Raw genomic sequence first — 20,561 nt, forward strand, 5'->3', positions numbered from 1 at the left:
GATTCTGCCGAGGTCGACTATGTCTTTCATCCTTTTGGGGTTGATAAATTAAGCTCAAGTGAAGCAGTGAGGTCGATGTAATCGACTATCTCCCTCCCCAAAATTGCAGGCCTTGTACCTTTAGTAGAAAAGATTACTTGTTGAATAAAAAGCAGTGAGCGGACAGAATCGTTAGTACGCCGAACGAAACGCTTGAGGCATTTCTTCCGTCTCTACGTTCTGAGCTCAGGTTTCCCGAGGTCGACTTTGCCATTCATTCTCTTGGCATCGATAAAATAAGTACCAGTCAAGTTGCACTGCTTGACAACCAGTTTTGACGTTTACGTTCCCGTAACTTAGGGGTAGGGCAAAAGAGACTGAAAGAACAAGTACTATGCTTTAAAAAAATGTCCTGGGGGTCGATTTGTTCGACTATTACCCTTCGAGGCGGTGCCCCAGCATGGCTGCAATCAAATGATCGTAACAAAGTACGAGGTAAAATAATTTGTTTTTTACTCAGAAATGCTCTCAAGTTTTCTGTATAAACCTTTTAGGCGCAGTCGTAGCTGTGTGGTACTAAGCTTGCTTCTCGACCGCATGGTTCCGGGTTCAGTTCCACTGCGTGGCACCTTGGGCAAATGTCTTCAATTATAACCTTGGGCCGACCAAAGCCTTGTAGATTTGGTAGACGGAAACTGAGAGAAGCCCGTCGTATATTCATATATGAATATATATATATATATATATATATATATATATATATATATATATATATGTGTGTGTGTGTGTGTGTGTGTGTGTGTGTGTGTGTGTGTGTGTGCCTTTATGGTTGTGTTTGTCTCCCACTGGTGTGTTTACGTCCCCGTAACTTAGTGGTTCGGGCTAAGAGACCGATAGAATAAGTACTATTTAAAAAAAAATAATAAACCCTAGGGTCGATTTGTTCGACTAAGACCCTTCAAGGCGGTGACCCGGTATGGCCGCACTCAAATTACTGAAATAAGTAAAAAATAAAAGATCCACAGTCTAAAGCAATAAGGCTTTTGCGTGTAGTCAAGAATGTGGCGAACAGATATAACGTAAAGAGAAGAAAGGCGAAAAATGTCACCCTTTTCGTTAAAAAAACATTAGTAACAAGAAAAAATTTCATATTTCGTTTGAATACCATAAAATATGTAAACTAATAATATTTCAAGTTGCGTATCACTATTGGGATTTGGAGCTGAATTAAGGTAAATATTATTTTTCACTGAATAGCGACCCTCCCATGTGTTGGAGTTTGTGTGCTGTCACATGACATTTTTACTGTAACACTTTTCAGCGATGTTTTTACAGGAAAACTTTTTTTCTATGTTTTTCTTTTTTTATTGTCCTAGATTCAACAGCGCAAACCGAAATAAGGAGATCTGCAGCTGGTGAAACAATCAGCCGTTGGACAAACAAAAGAATTGGTGATTTGAATTGAACCATAGACGCCTGCGTCAATTGTTAAAATACGGTCCTTACTTTTACCAGCTCCGGAGTGATGGCAGGCAGATTCGACCCCAGAAGGATCTTAACAGAGCAGAGAATAAGGTAGATATTTTATGAATGGAAAAAAATTATTTCTTATATAGTTACAAGGCTTGATTAAATCACTCTCAATACTTTTTATTTTACTGTATTTAGTCAATGGTAAGGAGGAGAGCCCTTATAACCCTTTTAAGGGCCTCCTTCATTGGTGGAAAAAAGAGGAAGTTATCAGACCGGAGACCCAACCCGAATGCTAAAGGGGTAAAGACACCCTCCGATCATGAATAACCATGGGATTGCATCTAAAAAGTTACCCTCCGAGGCACAAGTCCGAGCAAGTTTGTTTACGAAAGACCAGCAATCGCCCATGCATACCAGCTTCCTCTCTCCACGCCACTGATGTTGTCCAAGGGAAAGGCAAAGGCCGATACAGCTTGGCATCAGTGACGCAACTCATTTCTACAGCTGAGGGAACTGGAGCAAAGTGAAATAAAGTGTCTTGCTCACGAACATAACACACAGCTCAGCCCAGGAATCGAACTCACTACCTCATGATTGTGAGTCCAACGCTGTAACACAGCTATGCGCCTTCACTCGAATGCTAAAGCTCCGTTAAAGGCATGGGTTAGGTAGTTGTGTTAAAACAGGCAGCGGGTTTAGTTTGCTAGTCAAAAACATGTTTCGCCGACATGTTTTAGTTCAAAACCAGCATTCCTGCCAACCAGCAGCAAACTTTGGTCTAAAAATCAAAGCATGCAATTATGAGAATGAAGCAATATAATTGATGTAGGGTAAATATAGCATGTGCATAACTCCTTTCCATGTACCCCTCATAAAAAATAATATCAAACTGATTTATATGCATTTATTTATATATTTTAGGTAAGCATTGAGTATACTTTGCATTCATGCAGGAAACACCATTGCTGTTAATTTACCACTCATAATAGTAACAGCATCTAACATAAGCTTAAAGCCACAAATTTGGGAAAGGATTTAGCCGAAATCATCAATCCCAGCACTTGATTGGTACTTTATTTATCGAACTCGAAAGGATGAAAGGCAAAGGTGATTTCAGTGGAATTTGAACTCAGAATGTAAAATGTCTGTATTTTGTCTGACACTAATGATCTAACCATTTCAACACAATAATAATTATAATTCTTTCACTTAATTAATTGACAAAGAAAATCTAGAAAGCAGTCGATTTTACTGAGATTTAAATTCATGACACAAAGAGATTACGAAATGCCATAATATATTCTGTCCCCAGCACTACAAATTCTATCATGCATTTGTATTTTTTATTGAAATATCTTTAAAAGAACTATCGCCATACAAACCTTATTTTCTGTCGATCAACTATCGCGTACGCTATGGCCACAGGATTGAAAGGCACGTCCTTTGCGCGAAAGTTAAAAAGCCCTGCAAAGACAAAGAAACATTAGTAATTTATCATGTCGTATTTCATACATTGAGAGCACGATTGATCCCATTCAAGTGTGCTAGATAAGGAGCTGTGAGTAGGGCGGTTCGAATCTTGTCGATGCAAGCTGCGTTACTGTTGTTGCTTAGATCCTATGTCAGTTCTGATATGGCAGATATAGAAGGTAGTATCAAAAGGTTCCCAGATTAGTTATATTTAATTAAAAAATAACTTATCTGCTTAAGTTTTAACATTATCTCGTTCGAAAGAGTCACCTTGCAAAGCAATACACCGGTCCCAGCGATCCTGTCACTTTTGGAATCCATCCTAGAAGTTGTTTTCCATCGACTTCGAAGTCGAGGACCATCTGTGATTCGCTTTTGATCTCGACAACGGTGTTAACACTGCGACCTTTGAGCTGCATTTTCCTCTTGGGGAAGAGATGGAAGTCCGCAGGTGCTAAACCTGGCGAATAAGACGGGTGCGGAAGCGATACCCTGTTACTTTTGGCGAGAAACTCACAAATGAGGAGAGCTCAGTTGCAGAATGCATTGTCGTCGTGAAGAATCCAATTTTTCACGCTCCACAGATCCAGTTACTTTCGCCGGATTTCCTCCCCCAAGTGCTTCAAAACATCGCAGTAGAACTCTCGATTGACGGTCTGGCTCTGGGGAACGAATTCTGGATGCACAATACCACATTTTCGGGGATGACATTCGTGGAAAGTCTTCCCAATCACTCATCGTCTTCCAGAGACGTTCTTCCGCTTTTGAAGCACCCATACCACTCGAAACATTGCGTACTATCCATTGCATCGTCGCCGTAAGTTTTCTGAAGCATGCTCAATGTCTCTGTGGAAGACTTCCCAAGTTTAACGCAAAATTTCACGTTGGCTCTTTGTTCCTGTCCATGACAAAATCGCAGACTGCAGTATACATGTGATCCCAAAAACACAAATTTCACAACTTGCGAAGAAAATATAGCAATTTTACTTCCTCATGAAGGTCACTGTACACGCAACCGTGTGCTGCCATCTGTTGACGCGCTACAGAACTAGTCCGAGAAGTTTTTGATACCACTTTCTATGATCAAAATGATTCAGCCATAATCATGCCGTCTTATTGCTATATAATGCATTTTCCATTCATGATAATATTATTCAATGTCTCCTTTTCCATTAGACGGTAAGATTTTGATATGAGAGAAATTTAATTGCGATTTCTAGAAGGTTGAATAACGAGGATCCCTCGCTGGTTCATTTGCTAAATGTGTTGTGTCCGCGGCCAAAGTTTCGTAACTCATAAACAGTGTCCCGGTCTACAGAGCTATAGACAAGCACCTCAGTGCAGAACAGCTCGACGCTAGAGGGAACCTTCCGCGATTGCTCTACCCGCAAGACGTAACAAAATATCACTCCTTCAATAACCGGCTGTCTAAGTAGAATACAGTGGATAATGTGATCTAAGGTGCATCTTGAGGGGACTAGTCGACACCATCAATTCAAGTGCTTGATTGGTACTAATTTAATCGACTCTGAAAGGAATTAAGGCAGATTTGACCTCGGCGGAATTTGAATTTGTTAACTCGAAAGATGGTACCCAGACTCAACAAGTGGAGAGTACGCAGGCCTCTGATGTGATGTAATAAACGACGCTGTGACGCTCACCGTTTTATGGTAGATTCACATCTCTATGAATTTATGTGACGCAGAAGATACGAAAAATGTGATTTGTTTGAGAAATTGATTGAATGTATTTCTTTCGTTTTTAATTTTTAAAATATTTTGTGAATGTGTTGCTTATTGTATGCTTAAATGTTTGTTTTTTAAGCATATTTTGTTCACTCTTTTATTGCCACATATAACATATAAACAGGTACATGTTTTAGAACATTGTCATTGTTTAAGATTTTGCTGGTAAATTTTTAAATTAACATAAACATTTATTTACACGAAAGAAAATTACCGGAGAACTTTCATCTAATTCTTCCAAATCTTTCTGTGAAAACTATATTGAAACTATGGAAAAAATTGTAATGTGTTTATCGCATGTAACGTGATATTGCATTTGCATTAAATGCATGTTGAATGCTTAAAACTATAAAATATGTGTTGTTTATTCATTGCTTTTTGTCATTGAAGTGGTTGTGAGGTGTGCTAAAAATAATAGCTAAATAACGTTTTTGGATAAATCTTTTTAAGTTCATGCTATCGCAATGCTTAAAACTACAAAAGACGTGTTGTTTACTCTTTCTTGACAACACGTGCTAATTTCTGGATGCTGACGGCTTCCAAATACTGCTTCCTGACTGGGTGAAAATGATCACCCTTTCAACCTCTATAACTTTTTAAAAACATTTTTCTGGAAAAAGTGGAATAACTCCAGCAGTTCAGCTTGGAAAGGTATATTATTGTGTCAAATTTTAAAATTTTCGATAAACTTCAATTTTTGAAATGCTGGCAACCAAACAAACTAGATTCAACTCTGCATGTTGCTCGACTTACGAGAAATAGCAAAAACCCAGAACGGAGAAACTTTAAACAAAATCACGGCTTAAAGTTTTAACAAATGTTTAAAACTGCTTCGTATAAAAGTAGTTTGTTGTTCTGTGTATGTGTATATATATATATATATATATATATATATATATATATAAAGTCGATGGCTGCCCGTGTGACTCGAACCCACGTCTTTTGCAAAGATGGTAGACATTCACAAATCAAAGAAAGGAATTATTTCACGTCTCTGTTGCTAAAATTTTTTGATTTAAACCACATAATTCTCGCTGGAAAAAGCAAAATTTCTAAAATAGATAGAGAAATGCGAATGAATGATTTGGTCCATTATATTTACAGAAATGGATTCTAGTCTTGCGAGCAGCCTTAACTTTTTCTATCCAAAGGGTTCTTTTTAACGCTTAAGTTATTTACACGTTATTATTTATATATTATTTATACCTTCATCTGCTTCGAGTTTCACCGTTCAAAAAAAAAAAAAATTTCTCTAGGAGTTTCTAAATTCTCATGATTTATACAATATACAATTCTCGCTAATAAGAACACGGTTTCTAAAAGAAAGTCGTAGGATTGCTTTGATTCATCTGATTCAATTATATTTATATGAAACTTATCGAATCCCCGCCTAGTTGCGCGTGCGCGTGAAAGAGAGAGAAAGAGGGATAGAGAGAGAGAGAGAGAGAATACAGAAAAACAACTTACAAGCAATCTCGTCCAGGCTGGTCACTATGAATGCAGCAACATTTTGTTTGACCATTTCATTGCGGAGGTCTTGCACTTTGTCTTGCCAACTTTTACCTGACGATGAAGAACAAATGTGAGACATGGTTGTCAGTCTTCTACTTATATTCATTACTTACTGGTTACAATCTACAGCAGAGACGGATGACTTTATGTTCGAAGGCTGTATTGAATTAAATATAATCCAATGAGGTCATGTTAAAGAAAATGTTTTTTAACCTCTTGCATGACCTGTGTGTCACGTGATACATTGAACATATTTCCCCGACGTCTTTGTATCATATATGATACACGTTCCCAATCTTTTTTCAACTACCAGAGTAACTTGGGACTTATGAAAGGAAAGCTTTACATTACTCAGAACGTATGAAACAAGAGCTAACTAAATGTCTGAAAACAAAGATGGGCGTTTAGGACAAACTTTTGAAAATGCTTTGGACAAGGAAAAGGTTAGATATGCGAAACAATGTTATCTGACATTGACAAATCTGATCTGAAGTAATTTTGGTGGCATTGAAATCTACCTATTTGCTAAAGATTAATTAGCATATAACCACACGAGTTAGGGTACGTCGAAATCATGGAATACAGCATGGTGGACGTGAACTAATTCGGGACAAGAATTGATTGAGTCAATGGCGAATATCACTAGATACTGAGCGAATGAACAGACAATAAACTGTCCATGGTCAGGATCAATCAGTTCAGTTAATGAACTACTACCATCAACTGTAGTAGTGGAGTACATATATGAGATATTTCAGCTTGCGAAAGACCAATATGACTAAAAGCCAGACCAGGTGTTCATGCCACATTGCTTGATCTGGCATGGAAAAGTTGCATCGGTCCGGGCAAGTCACCCAACCGGATGATGACGAAAGAGAGTGAGCGGTAATATCTGTAGTGTACGTGCATATGTATCATGAAAGGACTTACCTGCGAATTTGAGTGGTAAAGCATTGATGACAGAGTTTGGTTTTTCAGGTCGAGTTGTAGTCCAGACCAAATCGACAAGATCCTGGAGTACTTCTATCAAAGTGATGTTGTATCTAGCCAGCTGGATAGACATTTTTTTCCATTTCACTGATACAAAAGAAAAAAAAAACAGAAACAATAACACTAAATAAATTTTCTCAAAACGGAGCTTTCCTTTGTATTTTGAATCAATGGTTTCTAGTTTAAGAGCAACGCCATGTTTCGAGGGGATACCATCAACTCCAGTACTAGACTCGTACTTTACTCTATCGATTTTCGGAGGAGATACATTGGACGATTTTGCTAGCTCAACGCCTTAATAATGATTTCAATTTTTTTGCTACAAGGGCCGCTTGGGGGAGGGGATTAAGTCAATTACATCGACTCCAGTGCGTAATTGGTACTTATTTAATCGACACGAAAGGATGAAAGGCAAAGTCAACCTCGGCGGAATTTGAACTCATATCGTAGCGGTAGATGAATTGGAACGGGAGGCGGCCAAGATCGGACTCCGTATGAGTGTAAACAAGACGAAGATCATGAGGATTGGATATGTCGATGGGAACAACAATGGCGTCCCCTTGATGACTGGACAACACCAAATTGAGGAAGTTGATGAGTTCACCTATTTGGGCAGCGCAGTGACCAACGACGGAGACGCCGAACGCGACGTTGCCTGTCGGATTAGGAAGACCTTGACTGGGCAGGTAGGGCGATCTCCACCAAGAACAAAGTGCGTCTCTGCAACAGCATCGTCATGCTATCGGCAACATACGCGGCGGAAAAGTGGAAGACATCGGCAAAGATCGCGCGAAGGCTCAATATATATCAGCTACGAAGCTTCCGAGGGATACTGCGAATATCACACCAGGACCACATCATCAACGACGAGATACCTGTCCACTCCATGACGTTGCCAGTGAGAGCTGCTTGCGATTCACAGACCATGTCCTCCGCTTACCATCGGCCCGGCATGCGAAAACCGCCATTCTGCAGAAACAACCGCATGGCAAGAGAAGACAAGAGCTATCAAAAGCGACTTAGCGTCGTACCTTCGTCGATGACCTCAAAACCATTGACATTCATGGGATTGACATTTCACGGAAGTATTTTCAGGGAGGGTGTGTTGCTGTGTTGTACTTTCCTTAAGCTTTTTATGTCGATTTGTGTGCCGTACATATCCACTTACAACCCCAGAAACAAATAAGCCTTCACCATCATCACCCAAAATCTACCAATGCTACATGAGGACACCAAACTAAAGGAAATTTTACACACACATAAGATCATTAAAAGCCAGAAACAACCGAAGTCACTAAAAGAGATCCTCACAAAGGCAAAATTATACTTTAAAATAACGAACGCAAAAGTGAAAAAATGTGGTCGACCAAATTGCGCAACATGCCCCATCCTTCTAGAAGGATCAGAATTTCTTTTTAAAAAGGGACAAAAATTCAAAACCAAATCTGACTTTACTTGTGCCTCGGAAAACCTGATTTATTTTATAAGATGCTCGGGGTGCCTCCCGAATTACATATGGTCCACGGGATTATCGCTCAGACGCAGATGCACTCTGCACCGACAGCAGATTGCATTTCCAGAATACAGAATGATACTCTTTTGTGAACACATTGACAGATGTGCAAAACAACTGCTACCACAATTTGTAATCTTTCCATTTTATCAATGTGCTATTGGAACACCAACACAAATTAGATTAAATAAGGAAACTTATCTCATTGAAAAATATAAACCAAAACTTAACTATTTTTAACATTTTATTCTAACAAAACCAAATCATGTTAAATTAACAAACCTAATCATTCTCAACATCTTTTATTATCTCCCTTATACCGAAAAAATCCCTGATTACCTCCCCTTGTTTCGAACTCTTCTACATCACACAGTAACGAATAGATGACATAACATCGGTAAAGAAATTTAAGAAATTTGAAAAGAAAATGCGAAACCGGTTATTTCTCTCAAAACAATGTTACTGTACACAAAATTTTGTATCATTTTCCTAACATGACAATTTTAATATAATTTTTAACCATGTAATACAAATTTTCAGCAGTTTTTTCATTCTAGTTTGCTTTATATATATATATATATATATATATATATATATATATATATATATATATACATACATATATATCACACACACACACACACACACATATATATATATGTGTGTGCGTGTCTATAATATAAAGAATAATAATAATAATAATCTTTTCTGCTAAAGGCACAAGGCCTGAAATTTGGTGGGAGGGGATAAGTCGATTACATCAACTCCGGTACTTATTTTATCAACACCGAAAGAATGAAAAGCAAAGTTGATTTCGGCGGAATTTGAACTCACAACGTAAGGACGGACGAAATGCCGCCAAGCATTTTTCCCGACGTGCTAACGATTCTGCCAGCTCGCCACCTTTAGCATAATAATAATAATTATAGATTATACCTACTTGCTGACATGAGCATTGGACTGGCACCAACTCTGCTGCCAGATGGCAGTTCTTTGCCAAGCCATTCAGGAATATCAACAACACCTGGGTTACCTGGAATTGAAAATGACAAAGTCATCAGTTAATATATACATGCACTAACACACTCACATACATGCATACATACATACATACATACATACATACATACATACATACACACATTCATACATACGTACATACATACATACATACATACATACATACATACAAGAGGATATCTATGGACAACTACTTCGAGACCTTCAGCTTCTATATCCGGACTATGAATTCATATTCATATCAATAATAATTGGAGCACTGGGTTTTATTAGTAAATGCTTAAAGGAGAATCTGGAAAAAGTGGGATTTTCAGAAAGAGAAATCGACGGGCTAATTCGTACAAGTGCAATCTGTGAGGGGAACATTAAAAATTTGCAAGACTTTTCTTAAGTTCCAAATGTGAATTTGTCTGTGTTAACTACATCCTAAAGATGGAGCCTTGTATCTTTGTTGGAGACCGGCTTCCTCCTCAGTGGAATATTTATAATAATTAAAAAATAGAAGAGATACAAGTATGCATACATACACACATACATCTTAGAAAAAATATGGCAGTTGGAACTCTCCTCTTACAACAAGACAATACTGCCCAGTGTATTTGCAATGCTAGTGCTGATTCTAATGTTTAGGATTCTTGACTGGCTTGTGTAGGAAATCCACTCCATGGACATTAAAACTCGCAAGGTACTGACATCAACTGGTAAAGAGCTAAAGGAGGCAGAGGCTTGGGATCAGTGCAGACAGCCTTCGAATGTCGTAGTTCCTCTCAGCAGCGACAATAAATACATTGACTTCGTGATGACAAGTCAAGAGTGGCTTGGGTTTAAGTAAGAACAAAACTACAAATAAAAAACAAAAACAAAGAGCATCAAGAGTAATGAATACTGCCGCCTTACCCATACGCTGAAGAATCCAGGAACAATCCAGGGAAGATTCCGCCTCCAAAAAGTAGCGACCGTCAGTCCAAAGAGCAGCCTTGCTTGTAGTTACGACAGCCGTTCCTGTAGTAAAAAAAGACAAGGGAGTAAAAATGTATACAGAATTATGCAAATGTGACTGGGAAAAGTAGACAATCGTTCTTTTATTTTATTTGCTGTAGGAAATGGCAGTGACCATGGTTCTTACAGGTCTTCTTAGACCCGGTGAGAATGACGCTATTAATGTTCTGTTTAAACTGCTGCAAGTCGGCACCTGCAAGAAAGACATCAGTATGGAGAGAATTCCAGAAGACCGACGTTTTGGGAAAGAAAAACTGGCTGTTTGATGCAACAATGGCGATGAGAAGAGGTAGCAGTAGTAGGCAGAGGACGCCCGAATGAACGGGGCATGAGCACATGAGAACCGGAGGCCATTATAGTGGTGGTAGAAAAAAGGTAGGGAGAAGAAACAAGACCACAAGACCACAAAACGACCCCTGTAGGTTTTGAGAAAGAAGCTTCAGGAGCCGATCAGAATTATTCGATCTGAAAACAAATTACAATCATATTACATTATATAACAAGAACAGAATTATTCAAAAGTAAATTTACAATATTTAGTGAATGTACAGTGCTCACATAGAAGAACCAGAATATGTGACACCACTCAGACCATGCTCTACTGTATTATAAACAGACTGCATATATATATATATATATATATATATATATATATATATATATATATATATATATATATATATAAGGTTATGAAAGGTAATGGAGTCAACCAGACCCTAATGATACAGGTAATACCAAGTAAGTGCTGTATACCGACTAGTTTTGCCCCAGATGTGGTTGTAACATGAATGGGGAATATAACATGGGTCGTGTATTAGCGTGTGTATATATAAAAAAGAGTGAGATTAAGAGACCAGTCTATCAGTTCTCTGATAGACTAAAAGACGAGATGGTCAACTCGGTACGTCTTTGACCACAGCAGTGCTTCATCAGAACGAATAACAACATCGGCAAGTTGGTATCGCATGATAACAAAGCCATCCAGTGTCAATCTTTCGTTATATTGTGGTACTGAAATCAGGACTTCCGTTTGGACTTTAACCATAATAAAAGTGTTCAAGGTACTACTCTAATTTCTTCTCTGTCCAAGAATAAACATAACTACTTTCATCACGAAAACAAGCATTTGTGATTCTCAAAAATCAGACTGAGATATTTTCACCGCAACCACTCCTCCACCATTGCAACCGTTATTATCCAAAGAAAATATGTGGATCGTAAAATTTCGTTGCAACTCAGTTAAGCGAAATTTAAGATGTTTAATAAAACCTTGCATTAACGCTAATCTGTGGAAGTATTCATGAAAAACAGTAGCCTCGTTCTTTGTTATCAAAACCTGATGTAAGGGAAAATAAAAACAATTGTAAAATTCTTGAAAACTAAAGAATGATGCAAAATAGTTACCTCGTGATCCTTTGAATCCACTAATAAAAGCTCTCCTTTTATCGTAAGCAGCAACATATTCACTCTGTAAAAAAAAAAAGGGATGCTGAAACTTCGTATTTGAGCTGGTGGTGGTGGAGGTGGTGGTGGTGCTACTACTACTACTACTACTACTACTACTACAGCTTACAAAGATAACGAAGCCCAAGAACCCCATATGAAAAAAAAACTAACCACAAAACGAATTGCCAAATTAACAGTACATGGTTTAATAAAAAAAAATAAAATTCTATTAATCTTAAGACTCCAGTTAATGTATCGGGAAGGGTTAAGGTAAGGGTCAGAATTGGGGTGGGGGTGGATTGGTGGTATGATATTTTGATATATGTTTGGGTGCAAATCAGCGTGTTTTAGAAGGCTGCAACAATACATACCGAACATTAATAACAACAGTAAGAACAGTTGCAAAAATATTGAACTGCTACTTTAGCAACACTCACGGTTTAGAAATATACTCATACGCTTAGTATACTGGTTCTGCGACTGTCTAGTGGACGCATTTCTCTCATTCCCCTAACACTTCTGAAAAGGAGTATTTTACCCAAATTATTAGGAGTATTTGTTGAGCAACTTTCCAATATTTTTGTTATTTTTGTTATAGATAATTAATATCCTGTCTGTATTGCCACAGTCTTTTATGACACACTGATCTACACATTCTTCAATACTTCAATGCTCTTCTACATATTTTGTAATATACATATTATTTCAAATTATTATTTGGGGTAATATATACCAAAATGACATAGGTCTGTATTATCTCTAAGAACACTTAGTTCATAAATATCTTCCAACCTCTTTATCAAGATTAAAAAAAAAAAGTCGTCATATTTATGGGCTCCCTATTCTCTTTTTATAATTTAAGGGTCGTAAAGCAGAAGAGTAGGTAAAACAGCACCCTAATTACCTCGCAGTATTTTGTTGTATTTGTCTAAGTTCTGAGATAAAAGTATAAACCAGTCATGACCAGGTATCGATCAGTCATGACCAGGTATCGATCCAATCGTTTACATCATCACATTGTCTCCCAAGCATTTATGATATTATGCCACTGTAAGGTCTCATTATCATCTCATCGTCACCACCATATCTCAACCATCAAGGTCAATTTTGCATTTTATTCTTCTGCGAGGAAATCCACTAAACCACAACATGCTTGCAAATATTTGGTCATATGGCGATAGAATTCAGCTTTAGTTTTTGTAGTTTATACATGGATATACCTGATATATATCTCCCCAAATTAGAAACCATTAATTATTACCTAGCATAATAAGATTACCCGTGAAGGCAATCATGCAATATCACTATATGTAATCACCATAAACCGTGAATAACTCCTTTAACATGTCCAACCTTACGGGAATGGAGGACAACTCAACGTAACTAAACCCTAAGATATAAAAAAGATTTAAAAGACTCACAAACAAGTGTATCATATATATATATATATATATATATATATATATATATATATATTGTTTGGCTGATATTTAGCAAGGTGAGACACACATAAGAAAGAAGAAAGCAAAGGACCACTGATGAGGTCACAGAAGTGTGACGAAAGAACTCTGGCCGAAATAGGATTAATGTAATATGATGTAATATAAAGCTGAAGCAGATTAACACCAAATATACAGTGCGTGTGTTTTTATTGGCTAAACTGGCAATATGACCGTCCCCAAGTACAACAATATATATATATATATATATATATATATATATATATATATATATATATTCCCATTTGCAGCTGCTTAACGTATATGTATGTGTGTGTATGTAAAATTCTTTTTTTTTTAGAGATGTTATGAAGAAGTTAAACCTTATTACATTGTAATATTTGTTTACCAATTTGTGAGATGCCCCCAAAATTGGTTGACAGAGAGTGAAAATTAAAAATTCAAATTGGGATGACCTTTACTGTGCTGAAAATCAAGAGGGAAAATCGATATCTTATTGCTAACAGGAAGGTTTATGACAAGGAGCTGAAAGTCAAGCTAAATCGAATTGACCAATGAAGCCGCTAATTGAATTAGTCCGTGTTGGAATAGTTGAATTGAATATACAGAACAATACTTAATGCTTCGCCACCATCACCACCTTGAAAAGTACGCATCATTACGAAAAGTTTAAAAAATAAAAATCTCATCAATAGAAATGAATAAATTCGTAAATTCCGCCTCAACAGATGACAGTAAAGTAAAAAGTGGAGGGGAGGAAAAAAAAAAGGAAGTGTAAACATTGTTTTTGAAAATGTGTCTTCCTTACCTGATGAGCGTCTTCTGATGGTACGATATAAGCATCTATTCTTTTACCATCTCCGACCGGATTTCGGAACCATATTCGTAGTGCCATTACACGATCGGCGGTTATAATTCGTGTTTTGGGAATCGGCTGAAAAAAAGAGTAATATATATTTATAGCGTTTGACACTCTAGTCGATAACTGATGAGCGGTTGGCGACCGTCCGTATCTGTTTCCCGTTTGTTTGTGCATTTATCATGTTTCTAACTTGTATATATATAAGACAGGGTATAAATAATGGTCATTACATTCTTTTCCTTTAAAGGAGTATTTACTCCATTAAAGGAAAAATATGTAATGAACCTTATTTGTACCTTATCTTGTATACCACCCTGTGTAATAACCAGTATAACTGGAGTACAACCACGGATTTACAATGCAGAATGGTAATAGACTATAACCTCGGATCCTGTCACAAGAATACTTGGAGTTCTTTACTAATCTAAACAATATTGTTAGCCTGGTGTACTAACAGAGGAGCCTATGATGTGTTTTGCCCGAATTGATAATCCGTCACTAATAACTATATATATATATATATATATATATATATATATATATATATATACAGAGAGAGAGAGGGGGGAGAGGCGGATGCATATGGTTTCTTGGTTAAGAAATTCGCCTGTAGTCATGAGGTCTCGATCTGATCTCACTGTCGCCCCCGATTCAATTGGCAGAAATTGTAGTTTGACCAAATTTATAACTCAGATCAGGTCATTTCACAGCGCACAGTATGGATGCTGTGGTTAGACGGCACGATGAAGTAGCACTTTTAATCTTTTGCTGCGGCGAAATTAAAACAAATGCTAAACAATTCCTAAATGAAAAGAACTGAATGAGGAGTAGGGGCGGGGGTCCATCGTTGGTTACGTATCTGTAACGGCAAGACAGTTGTAAATGCATTACTTTTTTCCTGATAGAGTGTGCTACCTTACCTTTCATCTTACCTTTTAAAAATTAATGGTTGTGAGTATGAGGAAGATTTTTAGATCGAAGAACCACAAAGAGGACGACCTTCCATTTTCCAAATTATTACAAAGAATGGTAAGAGGAAGAAGTAATACCTTGTAGTATTTAGTGCAGTCCTTTTATTTTCTGAATTCAAATATGGGCCTGTGGATCTCTGGTCAATCTAATTGACTATAGCTAATATGCACAAACAAACGTATGGTCTTGTACCAATGTAACCCAGTACGTGATCTCTCGATCTGTTAAACATAGCAGCCAAATCTCCCTCAGATAACATTTTACCTTCTCCAAAAAGGAGAGACAGGACACATTGAATAACGTAGTCTGAAAATGAAGTGATGGTCACGACTGGAACACCTTTGCCTAAGTCTTCTCAGTATTGACGTGCGTTTAAAGAAGAAACAGCAGAAAAAAAAATAAGACAATGAAAAAGATGGCGAAAACATAAAGAAAAGCAAAAGAACAAACGCAAAAAAGAAAATAGAACAAAAGAGGCAAAAACAGAAGAAGAAGAAGAAGAAGAAGAAGAAGTGTTTTCTTTTATACATCAGATATAAGTATAAGCACTACAATTACTGCTTCGGTGATATTTTCTTAAATGTTAAGTTGGTTATCAAACGCAAGAGATGGTAGTCTGGGAAATGTGATAAATATAAATTTGTAAATATAACTCACCTGGCCATCAGCACAAGATGGTCGGTTGTCACTGTCCACTCTAGTCGTTCTTCCATTAACCGAGATCAATCCTGTGGGGGAGAGACAAGTAAATTATATTGTATGGTAAGGAGCCATTTGTTATTATTACTTTTGCATTTTAACATTTTATGTACGTATAAAATCGGTTTCAAAATTTGGCACAAGGCCAGAAATTTCGAGGGGAGGGGGAAAGTCAATTACGTTGACCCCAGTGTTCAAGTGGTACTTATTTTGACGACCCTCGAAAGAATGAAAGGCAAAGTCGAGCTTGGCGGAATTTGAACTCAGAACGTAAAGACAGACTAAATGCTTATTTCTTTACTGCCCACAAGGGGGCTAAACATAGAGGAGACAAACAAGGACAGACAAACGGATTAAGTCGATTACATCGACTCCAGTACGTAACTGGTACTTATTTAATCGACCCCGAAAGGATGAAAGGCAAAGTCGACCTCGGCGGAATTTGAACTCAGAACGTAGCGGCAGACGAAATACCGCTAAGCATTTCGTCCGGCGTGCTAACGCTTCTGCCAGCTCGTCGCATCAATGTACGTATAATGTTGTTGTTTCCAAAGTGTCTTTTGTAAGGCAACTGGTTTGATCTGAGACCATGTGTTGAGACTAAAACGATTGCAGCTTGGAAGACACACGTTAGCTATTCAAAAACACACAGAGACTCTTAACTTCACTTCAACATTTGTTATTTTGGTATCAAAATGTTTTAGTGAAGTTAACAACCTTTGTGTGTTTTTGAATGAATTACGTGTGTCTTCCAGGCTACAATCGTGATAATACAGCTGATTGCCTTTCATCTTTTTTATTTCTTTCAGGCATTGGACTGCAGCCACCTGGAGCGTCACCTTGAAGAGTTTAGTCGAACAAATCAACCCAGTACTTATATTTTCTAAGTCTTCTACTTATCCTATCAGTTTATTTTGCCGAACTGCTAAGTTACAGCAACGTCGAGCGGTGTGGGTTTTGGGGGAACAAACATACACACACATATATAAATGTATGCACACACACGACGGGCTTCCATGCAATTTCCGCCTACCAGATTCACTCACAAATTACTGGTCGTCCCGAAGCTATAGTAGAAGACACTTGCCCGAGATGCTGCATAGTGGAACTGAGCCAGAAACCACAGGGTAGCAAAGTGAGCTTCTTAACTACACAGCCTTACCTTCGCTTAATAAATGAATAAAACAAAAACTCAAAGCTAGATACCGTCTACGTAAGGAAGTTGCGATAGTTCTGTAAGATAAGTTAGACCTTAGCAATTATTGATACTGCTGCTGCTGCTAGACCGCAACCAGATAAGGGTCACCTGTCAGGCTGGCATAAAGTCACTCACAAACTCTCTCTAACCTCAGATCTACCGGCACACTGATTCCTCTCCCTGTCTTCCTAAAATGGCCTCCATTACCCGGAATTGGCTAGATCAACGCTTACTCCATTCAGGTATCTCTGACTCACACCTCTATCTGCCTTTCGTCGCTATTATTGAGTGCTGCCTCCACCCAGGCTCCGCACTAATCACTACAATCAGTCATTCCTTCCAAAAACATTAGCCCTCTGAAATTCCTTCTCTGCTCATTTTTCCCCCACGGATGTTGACTTGCAACTGTTCAAGATGAACATTAATGACATCACTCACTGGTCCAGGCGGACCTTCGAAGGCCACGGATATAACCTTTTCTACCAGATGCAGCAAGTAAAAATTAATGTAATTGACAGTGAAGATTTGCACCACAGTCGCAAAGTTGTAAAGGCAGACATAACTGAACTATTTTTCATTAAGATAATCTATTACACCCCGCCCTCCATGTAATGATATATTTTTCATTCATTAGTCAACCAATATCTTAAGATTCTTTCTCCACTCTTTTCAAACTATACATTATAAAAATATGACCGAGGAATACTTCCTTGGGTCATCTGCTGCGTGATCCCGGAATTACTTGATTTCTAAGCAAACTTATTAACCACATGGTCATGCCCGCAGAAACACAAGGTCTAGCAGAAACACAAGGCCTGAAATTTTGTGGATGGGGAATTTTCGATACCACCGACCCTAGTACTGGACTGGTACTTTATTTTATCGACCCAAGAAGGATGAAAGCAAATTTGAACTAAGCAGGACTGGAACTTTTTGTCCTTAAACAACGACGTGATTATTAATAGTTTTAGTTTATTGAAGAATGTATAAAGAAAGCGAGTTGACAAGAGTTGTTAAGCACGTCGGACAAAAAATGCTTAGAGGCATTTCTTCTGGCTATTTACATGAGTTCAAATTCCACCGATATCGATTCTGCCTTTCATCCTTTTGGGGGTCGATAAAATAAGTAACCGGTGTTGGTTTGTTTACGTCCTCCATAACGTTGCAATTCGGCAAATGAGACCTACAGAATAAGTATCAGACTTAAAAAATAAATCCTGGAGTCGATTTGTTTGACTAAACCTTTCAAGGTGAAACCACTTTGCGGTCGCTGTTCAATGATTGAAACAAATAAAAGACGAAGAAATAGAAGTGAATTTAAAAAGAAGTATAGTTCCCACTAGAGTCACTATACACAACGTCCCGACCGAATCAAGGACGACTAAGTTTTAGGCACCAATTGACCAGCTGTATTTATTTTGTTAATTTACATTTATTTCTTTATTGCCCACAGGGGGATAAACTTAGAGGGGACAAACAAGGACAGACAAAGGGATTAAGTCGATTACATCGACCCCAGTGCGTAATTGGTACTTATTTAATCGACCCTGAAAGGATGAAAGGCAAAGTCGACCTCGGTGGAATTTGAACTCGGATTGTAACGGCAGACGAAATATCGCTAAGCATTTCACGCGGCGTGCTAACGATTCTACCAGCTCGCCGCCTAAAATTTAATTTATATTTTTTTGAAAATTTCTTTGGATTTCTATGTTTTAAATATGCAAGATCACAACTCTGCAAAAATATTTCAAAATATTTTGCAGAATTGTAATTTATTTTCCTCTTCTCCCATCTACCCTAGTGCTTTATAACTTTTCTCATTTTTGACGTTTTTCGATATTTTTTATTGATGTATTTGAAACAATGGAAATTATTTACAATTCGGCAAAAAAATTCTTTCAAAATTTTCAAAATAATTTTCTACATTCAGAATGAATAATTTACGCACATTTTAGTGAATCTATACAACATATCGAACTGCATGTTTCTCTTTTTGACAAATTCCTTTTTCAGAGTGTGACCTCCGGAAAAGGAAGAAATTCATTAATTCAATGAACTGATAGCTGAGTTGATTGAACAACTGAATATTCATCATGAAAACCGACGAGGATTCATTTCCCATAGTGGTACATTATTTATCGATTTCAGAAGAATAAAAGTTGACCTCGGTGTGATTTGAACTTTGAATATAAAGTGCCGAAACAACCCCGTAATGCATTTGTCAAACGCTCGAATGATTTTGCCAATCAACCAATTTAACGCTTTGACCAACATTACATACATCTTAGACGTCCAGGAATCACATATGCTACACATTCCTAATTATTTTCAACTAACAGAGTAACTTGGGATTTAATAAAATAAAATAAAAAAAGAAAAAAAAAACATTATATTCAGGGCCGGATTAAGACCCATGGAGATCCCAAGCATTTAAAAGATTTTGGTGTCCCCATATATGTAATTCAAAACATAAACAATAATAGACCATAAAATATTTTTTTTACTTTTCAAAATGAGACAAAACTAACAATAAGATGGAAAAATTTGTTTATTTTTGTATACTTTCACTTTATATATACTTAAAACGTGGAGGCGCAATGACCCAGTGGTTAGGGTAGCGGTCATAGGATCGTGGTTTCGATTCCCAGACCAGGCGTTGTGAGTGTTTATTGAGCGAAAACACCTAAAGCTCCACGAGGCTCCGGCAGGGGATGGTGGCGAACCCTGCTGTACTCTTTCACCACAACTTTCTCTTTGTTTCTGTTGTACCTGTAATTCAAAGGGCCAGCCTTGTCACACTGTGTCATGCTGAATATCCCCGAGAACTACGTTAAGGGTACACGTGTCTGTGGAGTACTCAGCCACTTGCACGTTAATTTCACGAGCAGGCTGTTCCGTTGATCGGATCAACTGGAACCCTCGACGTCGTAAGCGACGGAGGGCCAACAACAACAACAACTTAAAACGTTTTCTCCTACTTTTTTCATTGCAAAGTCTTTTATCAGATCCTCACTATGACACCGCGAACACTTCGAAATTATATTTCCAATCACATTAGCCACTTCGAATATTACTTTAACAAGTAAGGCCACAGAGAAGAAGAGACACGAAGAACAGATAGTCAATGAAGAGATCAGATAATGTGCCGCAAAAGAACCCTGACAAATAACTTATAATAATCCTTTCTACTATAGGCACAAGGCCTGGATTTTTGTGGGGAGGG

The 20,561-nt window shown here is 37.7% G+C and overlaps 1 protein-coding gene across 1 annotated transcript in view; it reads right to left on the reverse strand.

The window, feature by feature from the left end:
• Positions 1–20,561, reverse strand: part of LOC106867290 (xaa-Pro aminopeptidase 1) — a 67,492-nt gene that overhangs the window by 32,781 nt on the left and 14,150 nt on the right. Inside the window, exons 2-9 of the mRNA XM_089358284.1 lie at positions 16,099–16,169; positions 14,416–14,541; positions 12,106–12,169; positions 10,600–10,704; positions 9,623–9,715; positions 7,110–7,256; positions 6,135–6,230; positions 2,835–2,916 (exon numbers count right to left, since the gene is read on the reverse strand). Coding sequence (XP_089214410.1) covers positions 2,835–2,916; positions 6,135–6,230; positions 7,110–7,256; positions 9,623–9,715; positions 10,600–10,704; positions 12,106–12,169; positions 14,416–14,541; positions 16,099–16,169 — 784 coding nt within the window. The remainder of the gene's footprint in view (positions 1–2,834; positions 2,917–6,134; positions 6,231–7,109; positions 7,257–9,622; positions 9,716–10,599; positions 10,705–12,105; positions 12,170–14,415; positions 14,542–16,098; positions 16,170–20,561) is intronic.

This window comes from Octopus bimaculoides, chromosome 10 (genome assembly GCF_046866305.1).
Source record: "Octopus bimaculoides isolate indiv1 chromosome 10, ASM4686630v1, whole genome shotgun sequence".
NCBI lineage: Eukaryota > Metazoa > Mollusca > Cephalopoda > Octopoda > Octopodidae > Octopus > Octopus bimaculoides.